Source organism: Erythrolamprus reginae, chromosome 1 (genome assembly GCF_031021105.1).
Source record: "Erythrolamprus reginae isolate rEryReg1 chromosome 1, rEryReg1.hap1, whole genome shotgun sequence".
Taxonomy (NCBI): Eukaryota; Metazoa; Chordata; class Lepidosauria; order Squamata; family Dipsadidae; genus Erythrolamprus; species Erythrolamprus reginae.
The window spans coordinates 227,987,184-228,006,322 of NC_091950.1; the positions used below are offsets into that span (position 1 = coordinate 227,987,184).

The 19,139-nt window shown below is 40.1% G+C and overlaps 2 protein-coding genes across 3 annotated transcripts in view; one reads left to right on the plus strand and one right to left on the minus strand.

Annotated features, from left to right (window-relative positions):
* Positions 1-133: 133 nt before the first annotated feature.
* Positions 134-18,508, minus strand: TDRD6 (tudor domain containing 6). Of its 2 annotated transcripts, none has more exons than XM_070732420.1 (5): positions 12,028-18,507; positions 10,328-10,446; positions 10,123-10,212; positions 7,345-7,408; positions 134-1,060 (listed from the first exon to the last, which is right to left on the minus strand). In XM_070732420.1, exons 1-5 carry the CDS (start codon positions 18,266-18,268, stop codon positions 975-977), a joined length of 6,600 nt encoding a protein of 2,199 aa, XP_070588521.1. In that variant the 5' UTR covers positions 18,269-18,507; the 3' UTR covers positions 134-974. The 2 variants fall into 2 exon arrangements, with proteins under 2 accessions (XP_070588521.1, XP_070588522.1); XM_070732421.1 differs by lacking the exon at positions 134-1,060 and adding an exon at positions 4,554-4,679 and having other exon boundaries at positions 12,028-18,508.
* Positions 18,499-19,139, plus strand: part of RCAN2 (regulator of calcineurin 2) — a 36,734-nt gene continuing 36,093 nt past the window's right edge. Inside the window, exon 1 of the mRNA XM_070732423.1 lies at positions 18,499-18,811. Coding sequence (XP_070588524.1) covers positions 18,794-18,811 — 18 coding nt within the window. The 5' untranslated portion in view covers positions 18,499-18,793. The remainder of the gene's footprint in view (positions 18,812-19,139) is intronic.

Genomic DNA, 19,139 nt, shown 5'->3' on the forward strand with positions numbered 1-19,139 from the left:
TGAAAATCAGTTGATCTGTTTGAGGGTAGTACAGAAATGTGAAAAACAAATTCAACAAAAATAAAATAGAGTTTTCAAGATAAGAATTATCCCTTGGAGTGCAATTCAAGTGAAAGGCTTAGAATGCTTTTACTGATTTCTTAAATATATTTTTATTATAACAATATTTTTAACAGTATTTTAACAGGAAAGTAGAATACAAGCAAAATTGAAAACATTTATTTTAAACTGGCAACTAGTTGTTTCAATGCAACTTGTACTCTAAATCAGCTATCTTTCTGAGCTTTGGTGGTACATGATATCTGGGTTTCAGAGTCTGAGAGTTTTACCATGACTGAAATATATATTCTATTTCTCAGTCCTATTCCCAAGAACACTACTGCTGTGTTGATTAACCATTTGGAATAAACTTTCTATGCTATCTTTATACTGAGGAGCTAAAGAGGAACTTTAAGTTATATTTTTCAATTTTTTTAACATATGTTCCCTAAAATGATAAGAGCTCTTCTACTATATTTTAAATTGTATAAAGCATAGATAAAATTATGTAAAAAGCATAGATCAGAATGGTGAAAAAAAATCAATATCTGATCAGTTACATCACTATGACCACAAATTTTCCAAATGTAAGAGTATGAAAAAGCAGAATGGATAGCTCAGATATGTTTTATTTCTTTTGTTAACAAAAAGTAAACAACACACAAAACCTTTCCATATTGCCTCACCATTTTGAAAGGAAATTCAAAATATTGAAAGAATATATAATTCCTTCTATTTGCAAACTAGCCCCCCAATTTTAATATTCTTAAACAGTGAACAGTGAACACTCCCTTAACTAGGAGCATCGTACAAAACAATGGCAAACATTCTTAAAGATATGAGGACAAAAAACTCTACAAGGTCTAATGGTTTGGACAGGAAGGGCCTGATAAAAGTCTTGGCTTCAGTCAGAGAAAATTTGAATGTAAAATGATTTAGCATTGCTCAGCTGTACTCTCAGTGCTGTCACAACTCAAATGAATTGGTGTACTGTCATCTGAATCATGAGTCATTTCTTCCACTATAAGAAAAAAAATAGTTTATTTTAAACTAAAATAAATATTATATATGAAATGTTGTATAAAACCACAACTATTTGCATATGGATTAAATTAAAATTCTAAATTTCTTCACTTTCCTGGGTTATACTAATGAAACATACAGAAGTGATATTTTTCCTCACTTCTTGCTCAAATTCTAAAAGTATTTAATTCATGTGACTAGGTCCCATGACCTAGCAATTTTCTTCAAAAAAAAGGAAATTAATTCTGCTTAATGGAATATTAAGTATACAGGTAGTCCATGCTTTAGAGCAGGGGTCCCCAAACTTTTTACACAGGGGGCCAGTTTACTGTCCCTCAGACTGTTGGAGGGCCGGACTATAAAAAAAACCCCTATGAACAAATCCCTATGCACACTGCACATATCTTATTTAAAGTAAAAAACAAAATGGGAACAAATACAATATTTAAAATAAGAAGTAATTAAGTAATAAAGTAATTTATACATTTTTATTAACAAGTAAATTTAAACTTAAATCAAGAAACTCCCTCCATTTCTCCTTCCTTCCTTCCTTCCCTCCCTCCTTCCTCTCTACTTCTCTCTTCCTTCTCTTTTCTTCCTTCTCTCTCATTTGTTTCATTTTCCTCTCCCTCGTTTTCTCATTTTTCTCTTTCTCATTTTCTCTCTCTCTCACTCTTTCCATCTATCCCCCTTTCTGTCTTCCTCTCTATCTCTCCCTCTTTCTCTCTCTGTCCCTCTCTCTTTCTCTCTCTTCTCTTTCTCTTTCTTTCTCTGTCTCTTTCACTCACTCTTTCTCTCTCCCTCTTTGTATCTCTCCCTCTTCCTTTCTCTCTCCCTCTTTCGCCCTCTTTCTCTTGCTTTCTTTCTCTCTCACTCTATTTCTATCTCTCCCTCTCCCTCTTTCTTTCTCTCTCACTCTATTTCTATCTCTCCCTCTTTCTCTCTCACTCTTTCTATCCTTCTTTCTCTCTCACTCTCTATCTCTCCCTCTTTCTCTTTCTTTCTCTCTATCTTGCTTTCTCTCTCTCTCTCATACACCACGCTGGCAACAGAGAGAGAAAGAGAGAGCGGAGGGCAGCTTGCCAGTCCACGGCCCCCTGAATGAGCAGCTCTGCATGGCCCCAGCACTGGACTTCGCCGTCGCCTCCGCCCCGTCCGGCTCTCCAGCTAACCCCCTGAATTCACCCAAACGGAGGCGGCGGCGGTTTCAAAGGACCAACATACGGTCCTTCATGGTGCTGCGTTGCTAAAGCCTCCAAACTCCGCTGCTGTCCTTGGGCATTGTTACTTCTAAGCTGCGCTGAGAGAGAGAGAGAGAGCGGAGAGTACCGGACTTCACCGTCGCCTCCGCCCCCACCCGGCTCTCCAGCTAAGAGGCAGCAATCACGTCCACCCCTTCGCCCTCCACGGTGCCCAGCGCCCAGCCCCACGCCGCCTCCGCCTCCGGGTAGCGCGCCCGAGCTCTTCCTGCAGGAACGGGTGGTGGGGTGGAAGTGGTTGGACTTATCTACACGCGCGCCTGCTGATTGGGAAGAGAGGGGAAAAAATATGCGCCTCCAAAGAGGGGAGAGGGGGAAGAAAGAAAAAAAGAGTTCCAACTTGGCGGAAGGCGGAGGGGAGAACAGAGCGTGCTGCAGCAAGTTTGCTTGGCTTTCTGGGGCTTTTTTTTTTTCTCCCCTTCCACCATCCCTGTCTGAATGTCGTTTGCCACTTAGGAGTGACCCTCTCTCGGGCTTGTTGTGGATGTGGCGTGGATGAGGGGGAAAGCCCGACTGCCCGGAAAAGCACATTTGGAAAGTCTCTGTGGAGAGCCAAAATCCCAACGAAGCTTCTTTTTTCTTCAGTAGTCGGTAAGGAGGCGAAGAAGAGGTTGAACTGGTTTTGCTAATTCGCGCTTACGGCTTTCCCCCTCATCCGCGCCGCATCCACAACAAGCCCGAGAGAGGGTCACTCCTAAGCGGCAAACGACATTCAGACAGGGGTGGTGGAAGGGGAGGAAAAAAAGCCCCAGAAAGCCAAGCAAACTTGCTGCAGCACACTCGGTTCTCCCCTCCGCCTTCCGCCAAGTTGGAACTCTTTTTTTCTTTCTTCCCCCCCCTCCCCTCTTTGGAGGCGCAGATTCCCCCCCCCTCTTCCCAATCAGCAGGCGCGCGTGTACATAAGTCCAATCGCTTCCACCCCACCACCCGTTCCTGCAGGAAGAGGTTAGCGCGCTACCAGGAGGAGGAGGTGGCGGTGGACTGGGGCCGGGCGCTGGGCGCCATGGAGGGCAAAGGGGTGGACTCTTTGCTGGAGAGCCGGACCGGGGGCAGAGGCGACGGCGAAGTCCGGTGCTGGGGCCATGCGGGGCCGCTCATCCAGGGGGCCGTGGACCGGCAAGCCACCCTCCACGCTCTCTCTCTTTCTCTCTCAGCGCAGCTGAGATAACAGTGCCCGGGGACATCAGCGGAGCTCGGAGGCTGCAGCAACGCAGCGCCGAGAAGGACCAGGTCCCTTGAAGCCGCCGCTGCCTCCATTCGGCCAAATTCAGGGGGGTTCCTGAATCTCCCGTCCATTCACCGCGGAGGATGAGGTGAGGAGGAGACGGTGCAGAGGCAAGGGACGGGGAGGAAAGCGGGCCTGCAAGGGGCCAATTGCAGGCCCGCTTTACTCCCCACCCCTTGCCTCTGCACCGTCTCCTCCTCACCTCATCCTCCGCGGTGAATGGATGGGAGATTCGAGAGCTTATTATATCTATTGATAAAATCTCGTGTGCTCCCTGCGGGCCGGATAAATCGCCTCAGCGGGCCGCATCCGGCCCGTGGGCCGTAGTTTGGGGACCGCTGCTTTAGAGCAATAATTTAGCAACATAATGACCCTGGAATGGGTACTTTACAGCCAAAAAGCACTTCCAGCTATGATAAACTGTTGTGCCAAGGCCTCCCTGGTCACCTGACTGCATTTCAAGCACTTCACAACCTGTTCACATTTACAACCAGCTGCCATTGACACTGTTCTTAGCTGGCTTCCCACATTGCAAGTGGAGGGAAAGCTGATTTTGAGGTTCATCTCCCCAGCATACAGAGAAATTTCCCTTTCCCGCTATTTAATGACACAAAATTATTCTGCAAGTTAAAGAAATAGACCTCAAATATAGCGCAAACACCAGCACCTATGAGGAAATGGTTGTCCCAAAGGAGGTTTTTCAAGAGGCAACTAAACTTTCCGGTTTTTCTTTGAAGACGTTTCACTTCTTGCATGAGAAGTGAAATGTCTTCCAAAGAAAAACCAGAAAGTTGACTCTTGAAAAAGAATATTTGAGACAAACACCAGCAGTTTCACAATCTTTCTTCTTGGTGTGGTGATAACACAAGCCCGCAAAGTTTAATTAAGCAAATCACACAACCATAAGTCTGAATCTATTCTCCTGAATGGGTGTTGTTGCTTTTTTTTTTTTTTGCCAGAAACCAATTGCACAATGCAAACAGTCATAAATGTGAACCAATTGCTAAACACCCAAATCATTAAACAACCAGTCCAAAGTGAAAGACTACCTGTACTGAATAGTTTAGTTGTTCAAATAGCAAGAAGTTGCATCTGGAATCCACTCAGGGAGTTGAGTTGTACACTGAACCCATCTAGAGCACCAGTAAACAAAGACTGCAAACTTTAATATTCCACAATTTACAACATACTTGATGTTGTAAAGCAGGTCATCATGTGACTGGCCCCAAAATGACCTTTTTTTGTACTAATTGTTAAGCAAACACCACAGGGGAATCACAAAGGACATAAAAGCCAAAAGCCAATTCGTGGGGGTTATATAAGAACTTCAGAAATGAGTCGTAAGTAACTTTGAGGGTGGGTATCTTCAGATAGCTTGTAACTTCAAATGGTTGCTAAGCAATCAATCGCAAATTCAGGATTACCCATATATTTCTTTGCAACTACATTTCACAATGCAAGATCAGTCATACAGGTATTTTTGGCAAACCATTTACCATTACTGATTGGAAAACTTAATTTACCTAGGAGGAAATCCAATAAGCCTTCAAGGAACCAGAGAAGTAATAAAAATAATTTGGAGGATATTCAGTTAATATATCAGGAAAAATGAGACTGGTAATAGACAGAAAGCTCTTTTTAAGTTCTCAGCCTTTTCTCACCCTTGCTTGTTTAAAATTTAGATGCTGTTAAAAGAGCAGATTGTTTTTGCTACACAAACTGATACCAAGGATGCTATCGGTGAGCTTAGAAATTTCATATAACTACCGTGAATATAACCTTTTTTATTTTGTCAGAATAAATAATCTTTATCTCCCAGATATGTTAAAGCTATAATCTCTACAGTCCTTTGGCTGAGATGGAGACAACTTAAATTTAAATATTTGTCAAAAATTCTTAGCTATGTAAGAATTTATGCTGCATTTATCCTTCAAGATACTGGCTGCCAACTACTAGGAAAAAGGAGATATTTTGAAAATGAAGAATTTTAATAAATTATTGTAGTTTTGGGAAGACAATTTCAAATATACATAATAGCTGGGGCAGTGTTTCTTGGAGGAAAACCAGATCTATTTGCAATCTATTTGGGTGAGATCATCCGATGACATGGGGTGAAGTATCAGCAGTACACTGATGATACCCAGTTCTACAGCTTCACTCCGTGCCAATTCAGTAAAACAGTCAACACGATGTGCTGGTACCTGGAGGCTGTAAGAGTCTGGATGGGAGTCAACAGGCTTAAGCTTAACCCCGACAAGACTGAGTGGCTTTGGGCATTTCCTCTGAAGAATCATACCATCTGTCCATCTGTGGTCCGAGGGAGAGGATGTTAACCCCCTCAGACAGGGGCCACAATCTGGGTGTCCTCCTGGATCCACAGCTGAGGCTTAATCAACATCTCTCAGCTGCGGTCACGGGGACTTTTGTCCAGGTTCGCTTGGTTTACCAGTTGTAAACCTATCTGGACCAGGAGGCTCTGTTCACGGTCACTAATGCCCTTATCACCCCACATTTCGATTTTGCAATGCCTTCTACATGGGGTACCCTTGAAAAGTGGAGACTTTTAGCTAGTCCAGAATGCGGCCACTTCGTGTGCTGCACTGCCTACCAATCGGTCTCCGGTCATAATTCAAGGTGTTGGTTATTACCTATAAAGCCCTACATGGCTTGGGGCCAGACTATTTACAGGACCATCTCCTGCAGCTTGCCTCCCAGCGACCGATTAAAGCCCTGTTAGTATGTCTCGGTGCAGCTGTGTGAAACCTTCAACATACAATCAGCAGAGTTGTTGCAGTGATGTAGATAATCTGGGCTAGCTAGTTAAAGACTCAGACTTAGTATTAATAATATTATTTACAAGTATACAACAATGTTAACAATAGATTACAAACCACACACAGCAAAGAATAATACAACTCATAAGCAAAGATATCTCAAAGTAATTCCCCCCACAGGGAACAGTGCTGGTGGCCTCTTGTGGCCAACCAGTCAAAGTTTTTAAAGATACAGTCTTTACTTTCATAGACTAACATTGTTAGTTTACTATATGGCAACCCCAAAGTTGGTTATGTACCATATACTAACAAGCCCAAAGACTTGGCCTTCTCCGGGTCCCGTCAACCAAACTGTCAATTGGTGGGCCTGTGGGGGAGGGCCTTCTTTGTGGCAGCCCCACCTCTTTGGAATCAACTACCCCCGAGATCCATACTGGCCCCATCCTATTGGCTTTCCAAAAGGCCTTGAAGACCTGGCTCTACCGGCAGGCCTGGGAGTCGTGAGATTTGACATCTTACTCTGGTCTAAATATGATCTGATTGGGATGTTTGATAGTATGATTGTTGTGATATATTTTAGAGTTTTTAAATAACATTTTTAATTGTTGTATTTCAATTATTTATATTGTTTTTACTCTTGCTGTAAGCCGTCCTGAGTTCTACGGGATTGGGCGGCATATAAATTTAATTAATTAATTAATTAATTAATTAATTAACACTATGAAGAGAGAAGTGGGCTGAACATTATTCTTGATGAAATTGGTAATATTTCTACTCACCGAGAACTCTTACAACTTTAAAACATGATGTAGAGTATAAACACACTTATTTCTACTGTCATAAATTCTGGAAAATTAGAAATGTAAATTTGTAAAAACATGTAAATTTGGTTGAGTAGGAAAAATACACTTGAAAAAAATAGTTGGCTATAGATTGAATGAAGTAGTATGTATGAAAAAAGGCAGAATACTACATATATAAAATGCATAGTACAAGTTCTCATTCATCTTAATTTTTAACTTACCTTCCATTGTCAAGACAGTTGCAGGCAGAAGGTTCAAGTTATCTGTTTTATTCTTGGACATTATCTAAGAAGAAAATTAAATATAATTTCTAGAAGAACAGCTTACAATAGAACAATACTCAATGACTATGTTTATTGTTGGGTAGCACATTAAAATTCATTGTTTTAAAAACATGTTACTTTTTTAGTATGTAATAAATTCAAAACACTCCATATTGTACCTTCTTAGGTTTCCGTTCCAAAACTGAAATATTACTTAGCATTTTTTATTAGAAAATGGCATGAAGGGGGATAATTACAAAACAAATATTTATTTAATCATTTTTATTTCAAGAATATTAGGACTGGGGGTGGGTGGGAGTGGTAGCCTAGCAGATAAAGCACTGGACCTATCAACTGGACGGCCTGCAGTTGAAGACCCAAGTACCATGTGATGGGGTGAGCTCCTATTCCTGCTGCAGTTCCTGCCAACCAAAAGCATACAAATGTCAAAAGCATACAAATGTAAGTAGATAAATCATTAGTGGGAAGGTAATGTTCCATGTGCCTTGGCATATACCATATTTTTCAGACTGTATGATGCTCTAGCTTTTGGGGTAGAAAACATGAAAAAAGAATCTGCCTCTGCTTCCAAGCATCCATCTAGTATTCATCTAGTATTCATCTGGCTCATTTGATACAGCCATTCGCCACTGCTACCCATTCACCAGCACTGCAGTCCATTTATCACCACTGTGGCCCGTTCGCCGCAGCCTGTTTGCCACTGGTATGGCCTGCTCAGCAGCTGCACAGCCGATTCTAGAACAGTTGCTTAGCATCGCACCAACCCCCTCCACTGCAATATTTGCTGTAAAAGAAGCACAGACTTTTCCACCCACATTTTTGAGAAGGGAAGGGGAAGTGCATCTTATACTCCAAAAAAATATGTTAATCACATATAGTCATGCTAGCCAAATGACTACAGATGCATTTTTGGACAACATTGGCTCCCTCAGTTAAGAAACAGATATGAACACTGCCCATCTCAATACCAATTCCAACCAAATTTTTTTGCTTCCAATGTCTGTAGAGTATGGCAGCTAGTTGTTGAAGAATCAAGTTCTTGTCAATGCCATCCCTACCCTTTTCTCCCACCTTAACATCACCACTGGAGAAAGGTTCATCAGGAATTCACTGAGACAGATTTACGGTATGTCTTATTTCCCTACATTGCACGATCACAATGTTAAGCTATGGACTTGTATGTGTATAGGCTGTTTAAAGACATAACCATAAAAGCCTTGATGAAACCACTTTTTTGGGAGAAAGAACCTATCAGAACCTACCAGAAGTCCTGTTACAATCACAATATGCTTTATTAAGGATTTTTTTTTAAAAAAAATATACAACCTTGCTATCAATATCAGAATCTCTGTTAGACTTTACTACTTAAAAAATATGGGGGTGATGAATTGATGGAGCAACAGCAAACATTAAGCATGTGTTTTTACATAAATTAAGATCCTGTAACTTCGGCACAGGATTTCATTAAAAAGTAATCTTTGTTTGGTATATTTTTTCTAAGTTCTGTAAAGGAGCCGTTTCAGTTTTTTATTTTGCTAACTAAGTTCATTCTTAAAACATTTGTTTGTGTGGAAAGTTTTTTAAATAGTTCTCCGGGCTAATAGGAGGAATCCCCCCTCTATCTTTATCCTTATCTATCATTTTCTATCGATTATCTGTATTAAACATACACATATGTAAAGACAGAAAAGAATAGTTGAATTGAGATATGTCTATGAATTCCTTAGCTTAGCCTTAGTCATACACATATCACAATTCTTAAATAAAGGCCAACAAGTGGGCTAAGTATTACTTGCATTATCTCTCAGCCAAGAGACTAGGAGTATTAGTTGCACACAGACCTACAGGATGGAAATTAGTTTTGTCTCCTCTATGACCTTTAATGACTTTGCTATGCTGATTGGGACAACTGAAATTTATTGCTCAAAATTTAGGAGGGTTGTCAGTTTTGTATCTGTCAAGCAAATTATAATTTATTTTATTTATTTATTTATTTATTACTTAGATTTGTATGCCGCCCCTCTCCGAAGACTCGGGGCGGCTCACAACACGTAGAAACAAATCATAAATAATCTAACAAATTTAAAATATTTAAAGATTTAAAAAAGACCCCATATACTAACAGACATACACACAAACAAACATACCATATATAAATTAAACATGCCCAGGGGGAGATGTTTCAGTTCCCCCATGCCTGACGGCAAAGGTGGGTTTTAAGGAGTTTACGGAAGGCAGGAAGAGTAGGGGCAGTCCTAATCTCCGGGGGGAGTTGGTTCCAGAGGGCCGGTGCCGCCACAGAGAAGGCTCTTCCCCTGGGCCCCGCCAACCGACATTGTTTAGTTGACGGGACCCGGAGAAGGCCCACTCTGTGGGACCTAATCGGTCGCTGGGATTCGTGCGGCAGGAGGCGGTCTCGGAGATATTCCACATCAATAATGCTAATGGTTGGTTTCATCCCCCCCCAAAATATATTAGTAAAAAAATGATAGTATTCATTATTTTGTACCAATTTTGGGGAATTTTGTTTTTATTTCTTGCCACTAACTTCGTTTATTAAAGTGGTACTGAATTACCTACCAACTTTAAATCCTATATGAAACCTGTTCCTCACTAATTCACTAAAAGGAAAAAAATTAATTACAACAGGTCAGAGAAAAATAGTCAACAAATATCCATAACACAATTGCTTTTTTACTATTCTGGAAAATATACCTGAGTAAGATCTGAATCCAATTCAGGAATCCCATTCCAAACATGTATAGGATTGACTATCTCTTCATTTCCATTTGAAAGATTCAAAACCTTCATTTATAAATAAGATTTAAATATTAATACCAATAGAAAATTAGAAGACATTGATGTGATAGAAGCACAATTAAAGTAACATGAACATGAACCAGCACAGAGAATTCCTTACCTTTGTACCTTCAGGTGATATGCTTAAAATCTCAGCCTTGTACCAATGAATACCTGACCACACCATGCATTGGGAACCAATATCAAATCCCATTAAGTTGCAAATGTTTTCTTTTTTTTCTGCAAGAAACAACACATTGCTTTTTCATTCTATGGGGCAATGAGATTGGTAGCTACAGTTTACATTGGCAATCTGAATTAATAATTGTCCTTGAATTACAAGCCAACCATTCATTTAGTAAACTGTTCCAAGTTACAAAGGCACTGAAAAAATTAAGTTACAACTGTTGTAGCATCTCCACAGTCATTTGGTGAAAATGACTGGCATCTGGCATGTATTTATGAAGATTACTGCATCATGTGATCCCCATTTGCAAATTCCCAGCTAGCTTCCAACAAGCAAAACCAATGGGGGCAGCCAGATTCCTTAAGAATTGTGACGTTTACTTAATAACTTAGCAACTGTAGCAATTTGCTTAATAACCATGGGGGGGGATGCAACTCAATAATTCCCTTTAGCAACAGAAATTTGGGTCCCATTTGTGTTTGTAACTTGAAAACTACATGTAGATCTCCAATTGGGCTTGATTTTATTTAATTTTATATTATTTGTGATGACACTGCAAGAATGCTTTTAGCCATCTCATTACATTTTGAAAAATACCCATAATTTTCAGTTATAACATTGTATTCCAAAAAAATGACGCTGCTGAGATTTAAAACAACATATTTTAAATTCAATTGTAGTATTAACCATTTTGGTTTTAGACTGTAATTTCAAGAAAAAATACACTATTTTGAATTTGAGCCCTGAAACAAATTGGAAGTTAATATGGCTTGGTAGCTGTCTAAAATATCAGTTCTTCAAATGTGTGATTTTTGTAATGAATTTTACTTTTATAAGTAGTAATATGAAGAAATATATAGATCATCTTTTCTATAATAGAATCTAGAAAGCACAACTCTGCTTTCCAGAGAGTTATAGCACTAGCACTTAGATTTATATACCGCTTCATATAATTTAACAATAGTTAAAAATACATTTTAAAAATTATATTTTTGAAGTTCCAGTAGGCCTGTTGAACTTGTTTTTCGCCACCCAGAGGCTTTTCTGAGGCTTTCCAAAGGGAGAAAAAGGGCCCAACTGACCTACCGGAAGTCTGGAGGTTTTAATGAGGCATGTACACGTGCATAGGGGGGAGCACATAGGGGGTTGTGCATGCATGCACAGATGGTTATGTACATATGTGCAGGGGCAGGACATTGCATTATGGGTGTGGACACGCACATGTGCGCATGCCCCTTTGGCACCCAAGCTAAAAAAGGTTTGCCATATATCTACGGAAATTATTAGGACCATACTCCCAGCCATTTCATTCAGAAAGGCAAAGTAAATTCAGTCATATACAATATCTCCCAGGTGAAATGGATCTAATTAATCATTATTTTCCAGCTGGATTGGGAAACTATACATTCTTAAAATGAGAGCAATGCTTTATATTGGGACATAGTCTATACTCAAATCTTTTGAAAATTAATTTTAACCCCTCTCTAGGAAATTATGTTGCCATTATTTTTTGCCCAGTGTTATTTGTTTCAATGATTTTTCCCACTTACTTTGCCAATCTGAATTTGCCAACTGAACAAAACTGCAAAATCTCAAATCAACTTTGTCATTCAAGTTCTACATTGATGCCTTACCTGTATCATGTATTAAGGGTTCATCAGCTTCACTTAGCTGTATATCTGATAGATAATCCTTTTCAACGCAAATATTGTCTTTAAAACTTCCATGAATGATCATCTGCATTTCTTCATAATTCTTTCCTAACGCAGTTTGCCCTTCTGTAAAATTGGATTTTTTATCACTTTTTTCCAGTTTACACTTTTCCACAAGATCTTCAATGGAAAAGAATTCTTGTGGCTTAAGTTTAATTTCTGAAAATGACGACTGGATTTTATTATCTGAAGGAACAGACAAATTAGGATGTTGCAAATATAGCGTATTATCGCTGGCTTTCTCAGTCAGTAAAGGAAAAGCTTCAGATGCCATTACTTCTATTACATTTTCATTTTCGTTCATTAGTGAAGTATTCTCTTTTACTTTGTGTTCTGACTGTCCTTCCACATGCTGTGGTTCAAGTACATACAATTCTGAATTATTTTGTGTTTCATCATACGTTTTTATTTCTATTGTCTTTGGCTCTAGCATGTCTTCCAACAAAGGCATTTTTAACTTCTCTTTTTCTAGCATGTTCTTTGCATTATTTAATTGGGGAAGTACTTGTAAGGACACAAAATCTGACTTCTTTGTATCATCCAAAGACAACTGAATTTCAGGAGAATCTAGCATTAATATTTCTGTGTCCTCTGCCCCTCCCTGAGATTCAAGTTTATCATATTCAATTTTACAAGTAGAAAGCTGGATTTCAGAATCTGTTAGGTTTTTTCTGTTTTCAGATGGAGAATGGTTAATTTCATTATTAAATGCATCAAATGTGGCCTTTTGGTTCACTGTATGAAATATTTCATGGGTGATACAGTGGTGCTTGATTTGATTTTTGGATGGCTGTGCAGATGTTTCTGATAAAATCCTGTCTCCGCCACCAAAAAAGTAATCTACTGACTGTAATAGATTTGGACAACATAATACATCTTCCAAACTATTGTTTTTTGGGGTCATTGTTGTACAAACGTAAGTTTCAGTTTCAAATGGCTCTAATTTCCAATTCTCTTCGTCTGGATTTCTAATCTGCTCAAGGTTGTAATTATTTGCAATAGTGGAATCACCACTTTCAGCATGATGTTTCCAAAGATGTTTCATTTCTTCATTAATGCTTATATTCTGACATTCTAATTTAACTACAAACAAAGGAATTTCAAAAGAATCATCGTTCAATTTGTCCATAATTGTAATCTCTAATGGAAGATCAGCTATCATATCATAAAAAATTTCATTTATTCCTTCAGCCCATGAACCTTTTTCAGAATTAAAACCAAAGAGACAACACAAAAATGCTTGTGGTGGAATTATTAATAGTTCATCAGGAATTTGCCTGATCTCTTCTATGCTGACAAGTTTCTCTGTTCCATAATCAATGTTGATTACTGTCAAGGAACTTTCCTCTATATGACTTACAACTGCTCGGTGAAATAAATTATCACTAGAACTTGCTAGACAAGGACTGCCATTTTTAAGATTATCAATGTAGATTTTTGCATGTTCTTCAGTTTCCTGAAGTTGTATTTCAATTGAATTAATATCATTTTCAGTGAACTGACACCAAAAATATTCTGGATTCTTTGGAACTAATGAAAAGGCTTTTACAGTTTCACCTATTTTAGGTGTCTTCCAGAGAAATAATTTGCTAGCTGAAAGTCTACTGTGCTCATCAGAAAGAATATCTTCACATAAGCTCACTTTGCTAATCTTATCAGATCCTTTGTCAGGTGTCTCTGTCAGGTCATATGTTTTATATCCAAGGTAACTATTAATCATATCAACTATTATATCATCTTTTTCATCACTGAGTGTTATTTCCCACTTGCCTTCTACTTTCTCAACAAATTGACAGTTCATCTGAACCTCATTTGTCTTTTGGGAAAAATACACCACTGCTTTTTGTGTCCATTCTGCAATCTCTGACATCGTAATACTACCCAGGGTACAATGGATGCTCATTACAGGGAAAGATAAACAGCCTTCAATAAGCTTGCATGCTTTATGAATGCTAACTACCGCAGTATTGCCATAATCAATATACTGTACCTCTACCAATTCACTACTGGACTCTTTAAGAATTACAGCTCGATACCATAAGCCATCTTCTGAATAAATTGCACCTATTAAATCTCCTACATTAAGTTGTTGTCCCACTAAGTTTGAAACTGTTTTAGAACTGTTTATTTTCTCTGATATACTATCAAGGATTGGCTCATCTTCTACTAACTGTACATAAAAATCAGAAAGATTATTTATGTGAGAAATATATACTAAAGATTTAAAACCAGGTTTTATGCTTTTTGGAGGTAGTTCATGTATATTTTTAAGAGAGGAATATGTTACAGATTTGACATTTCTAATATCACATCTTTCCTCTTTCTTACGAAGGTCTGCACATTCCATGTCCTTCCAATCTTCCACATAATTACTTTTACTAGAGCCTTCTGTGAATTCTAGGAATTTTCTTGCTACCTCTTTTTTAGGTTCCTGCTGCAATTGGCGTGTTTCTTCAAAAACAGCACTAGATTTAGTATTGCCCTCAAGAACAGGTTTGACAAAGTCTATCAAAGTTAGTCCCCTTTCACTGTTTTCTTCTGTACCAACTGAGTATTGAAAAGACAGAGTGCTGTCTTCTGTGTTTTCAGTAATCTCCTTGCTAGCCTGCAAACCTAAGCTTTGTTTCAATTTTGCATTGATCTGCATTTTATCATCATACAGTTCAATAATCAATGTTCCATCAGGATCCTTTGCTACAATCAAAGCTTTTAAGGGCTTATCTACCACTGCTTTTTCAAACCACTCAACAGCATCTTTTGGTGGATCAACAATATCAGAAAGAGAACATTTTATAGCCTGCATAGGCAAAAACATTAACTCGTAAGCATCATTTGGTACTACAACCAAGTCTTCGTTTTTTAATAACTGCGTATTCCCAAAATCTACAAAAAAAACTTCTTTGCTATCATTTTTTGAAATTATTACAGCCCTATACCAGCAGTCATCAGTATACTTTGCAAGATACAAATTTCTAGAGTTGGGTGAAGTTTGCAAATTGTACATTTTTCTTAGTTTACTAATGTTACTAGTTAAATTTTCAAGAGCATTTTCATTCCTAGCAAGCTGGCAGAAAAAAGAACATGGACTATTAACATGTGTGACATAAATAATTTCTTCACTTCCTCTTTTGATATTGTGGGTTGAGTAATAGTATGATAGAAGTTGAACAGATGATACCAAGGGTTTCTCTTTGCGTACAAATGTGGCCAGACCCTTTCTTATTAAAAAATGGCAAGCACTTTCAAAAGGAGTAATAAGGTCAACAATATTAAAAAGTTCTGTGCCATTTAATGCTGCTAAAGCAAATGTAATACATTTTAATGTCACCTTAGATCCTGAATCCACGAATTCATGAAATGCTTCAATGGCATTTTTATCCCAAACAAAAGGATTTGTATGTTTTGGCTGAATTAAATTGTAAAGGCTACATCTAAAAGCTTGAGCTTTTAGCTTCAGAAACTCTGCAGTAGTTGCACGGATATTTTTCAGTGAAACATACTTTTTATTTCCATAATCAACATAAGCGACTTCAACCTCTTCTGTGTAATGAACCTTATTAACGATAACAGCTCTGTGCCATTTTTTATCCTCAGAAGACTTAGCCAAGCATACTGAATTTGGCCATTCATGAAGCTCTGCTGAATGTATACAATAATCCTGAATTTTAGCCATAAGTATATTCAGTTCATGGGAATTCTTAAACAAGCGACACCAAAAATGACTAGGATTTTCTATGTGTGTTACAATCACGTCAACTGTACTTCCAAATTCAAGCTGTTCTTCACCTGCCTTTATTTCAGAATAGTTCTGTATTTCACATGATGAATTATCACTGCCACCCAGAGCTGAAGAATAAAAAGTTCCCTCACTGGAGTGGTGTTCATTTCTCAAAATTTCAGCTGCAGAAGAGGCTGAAAAATCATGTTGTGGTGGATGTTTTACTTTATCTGCCACTGGTATTGTTTTTTTCACAGGTCTTAACCTCATTGGTTTATTTTCAGGGTCAACTGCCAACAGCTTATCTGATATTGCCTGGATAGTTTCTAGTACATCATGGTGCTTTATGTACTTTCTCTGGGACATGATTTTAGCCAAATTTTTTTCTCCCACTAGAGAATTATCAAAAAGTTCAACTATATAAACATCTCCTTGCATGCCTAGAACTTTGATCATCAATTCCTTGTTTAGCACAGATTTCCTAAAATAATCAACAGCTTCTGGGTTCCATGACTGATCTGGGAAAGGATTATCCAGTGCACACCGGACTGCCACTGCAGGAAGTTCTCTGAACTGGGGAAGCAGCTTCTTCACTTTATACAAGTCAACTACTTCAGTGTGTCCCCAATCCACCAAATACACCACAATTCCTTTTCCCTGAACTTTAGTAACAAGGGCACGATGGTAAGAGTTTTCCTTCAACATGACACAGCACAGCGATCCTACCTTGGGTTCAAGTAGAACACATTCTAGTTTCTTATTCCGAGAATAAAAGTCTCTTAAGTTCCGCTGTAGGAGACAAAGTGGCTGTTTAAGTTCTTGCAACTGCACCCAGAATTCTGAAGGGTCCTGAAGAAATGACACCTGAACATTATGGTACTCGCCTGCCTTCAGACGTGCAACAAAAAATGGGGTAGCAGCAATAGTAGGCAATATCTTTGACAAAGAAGCATATTCCTTTTGGACTGAGATACCCAAGCTTTCTGATTCACTAATTAAACCAGAGATACATTCTTGATTACTGTGCAGGAGATTTTGAGCCAGGCAATGTGCCTGCACCCCATACAAGCAGTTAAGGTTGAGACCATCTTCCCCATATAGGGTAATGTAATAGATATGCTCAAAGGGAGAGTAAGATTCGATGTGAGCTTGCACTATCTTACCCAAGAGCAATGTTTTAAGTTGATTAATTTGTGAATGGGTCCAGCCACAACCTCCATCGGTAATACCTTGCAGTGAACAAGGGTAGGTTACTACTGGCATGCGAAAATATTCAATAGGTAACTTGCGCAGATGTCTCCTTGTTATAAATTCTTTCCTGCCATAATCCACACAAATCACTTGAGCCACTGCTCCTGGTTGATCCTCTTGATCATCTTCTGGGTATGTTTCTAATAACAAAGTTCGATACCAGCATCCATCTATACCCTGGGCAGCACAGGGAAAGCCTGGGGTGGGTAAAGCCTCTTCTACAAATTTTCCTTTTGATATCTCAAAAGCTTGATACATAGCATCTGAAAGAAGCTGGATTTCTTTAGAAAGACTACGTAGCTGGCAATATATTCTATAGGGATCAGAGATCTGAGTCACCACCACAGGCACAGTCACGTTCAATTCCAGTTGAGGATAGAAGAAATCCATTGTGACATGACCCTGATTGGACTGGGCAGAAGGAAGGGTTGGGGATTGGGACAAAGTGGAAGTTGGCTCCAATGGGACAGAAGCAATCTCAGGAACTTCTAAGATGGCACTCAATAGGGTGCCAAAAGCAGTAGAGGCAGGACTGGCAAGCCCAAGATGGCGCATTTGTATCAGCAACCAGGGCACTTCCAGCACCACAAGGCACTGTGAGATCAGCACTTTTCGGATGACACCAGACAGCTCTTTGCCATGCAGGAAACCCAAAAAGTCGATTGCCTCAGCAGCCCAACGGAAGTTAAGCGTCTGGGAATCTAGCGGGGTCTTCGAGCCCTTAAGAGTGGTCTTTAAGGATGTCTCGAAATTGCCGGGTGGGAGCAAGTCAGCAACGATGCATCCCATGACTTCGGATGGTAAGTGGAAGAGTTCGCTGCGGCCCCGGGCCAAGTAGTAGGAGCTAGCGCTCACCGTACGGCCCTCGTCCAGCAGAAAGACGCGGTAGTTTTGCCCCGGCTTGGCCCGGCAGCCGACGATACGGCAGCGGTGCCACCGCCCGTCCAGCTCCACCAGACACAGGTCACCCAGTGCCAGGTCGCTGTCGCCGTCGCCTCGGCCCTCGCGGTCCCCAGGCGACTTCGCCAAGCGTGGCCCCACTTTGATCTGGAGGTCCTTCATCAGCCGCAGATATTCTTCTCTCCGTTCGCCGGGCAGCCCCCATAGCCTCACCAGCGGTACCTCAGAGTGGACTTCGACGAACGACACCCGAAAAGTAAACGAACTGCCAGGGATGAGCAGCGCGGAACACATGGCTAGCCCGCCTTCTGCCCCCGCTTTCAAACCGTCCAGGAAACGCCAGGCGGCGGTCCAAGACCGCGTTACTTACAAGCGCCTGACTCCGCCCCCTCCTGCCCGCGAGCGTCGGCTGGCTTCAGGCCTCGCAGCAGCTGGGGCGCGTGAGGCAAGCAACGGTGTTAAGGAGACGTGAGTCGACAGAATTGCTAGGCGAACTTTTTCAGAAGCGCCAAGCGCCCGGGAATCACGTGCTAAATGCCGCCCGGCGCGCAGCCGCAGATGTCTTCAAACGGCCCCTCGGCGGACAACCGTTTGTGGGGAAAGTTAACGGAAACCCGAGTTTCTTTAATCCTTGAAAGCAGAGGCGGCCTCCTACAAGGATTCTGCAGACGTTTTGTCCAGTGCGCCCAGCGTTGTTGGAATTGGATCGTGGCAATGAGTCGTACCATAGATACTGAAACCAAGAGGGTGAATAATAAAACAGCCCATCAAAACAATAAGCCAAAACAAATCTTGAAAAAATAGTTGAATTCTGGGTTGATGATAACGTTTGAAGAGGTAACGCTTTCTATCTCCATATTCTTCTGAATGGGCTGCACAGATTGCTACCCCCCAGCACCTGTATTGTGTGGTCTCAACAGGTCAACCACTAGGGTTCCTTCCTGGAAAAATTTATTCAGGCAGTCCTCCATTTAAAATAGTAGACGACTGTTCAAAGTTCAGTGGCACCGAAAAACGTCACATGAGCATTGTTCCTAGTTATTAGCTGTTGCAGCATCTCCGTGGTCATGGCAAGAAAGGTCATAAAATGGGCCAAACGCACTTAACAAATGTCTCACCCAGCAAGGGCTACTTGTACTGTGGACTCGTTTGTTTTTGAAAAAGA

Coding starts and splice junctions, on each gene's coding strand:
- TDRD6 (XM_070732420.1), bottom strand. CDS start 18,268: ATGTGTTCCGCGCTGCTCATCCCTGGCAGTTCGTTTACTTTTCGGGTG. Junction 10,213..10,327: donor TATCACCTGAAGGTACAAAG/GTAAGGAATTCT, acceptor TTATAAATGAAG/GTTTTGAATCTTTCAAATGG. Junction 1,061..7,344: donor AACTGTCTTGACAATGGAAG/GTAAGTTAAAAA, acceptor TTTTTCTTATAG/TGGAAGAAATGACTCATGAT.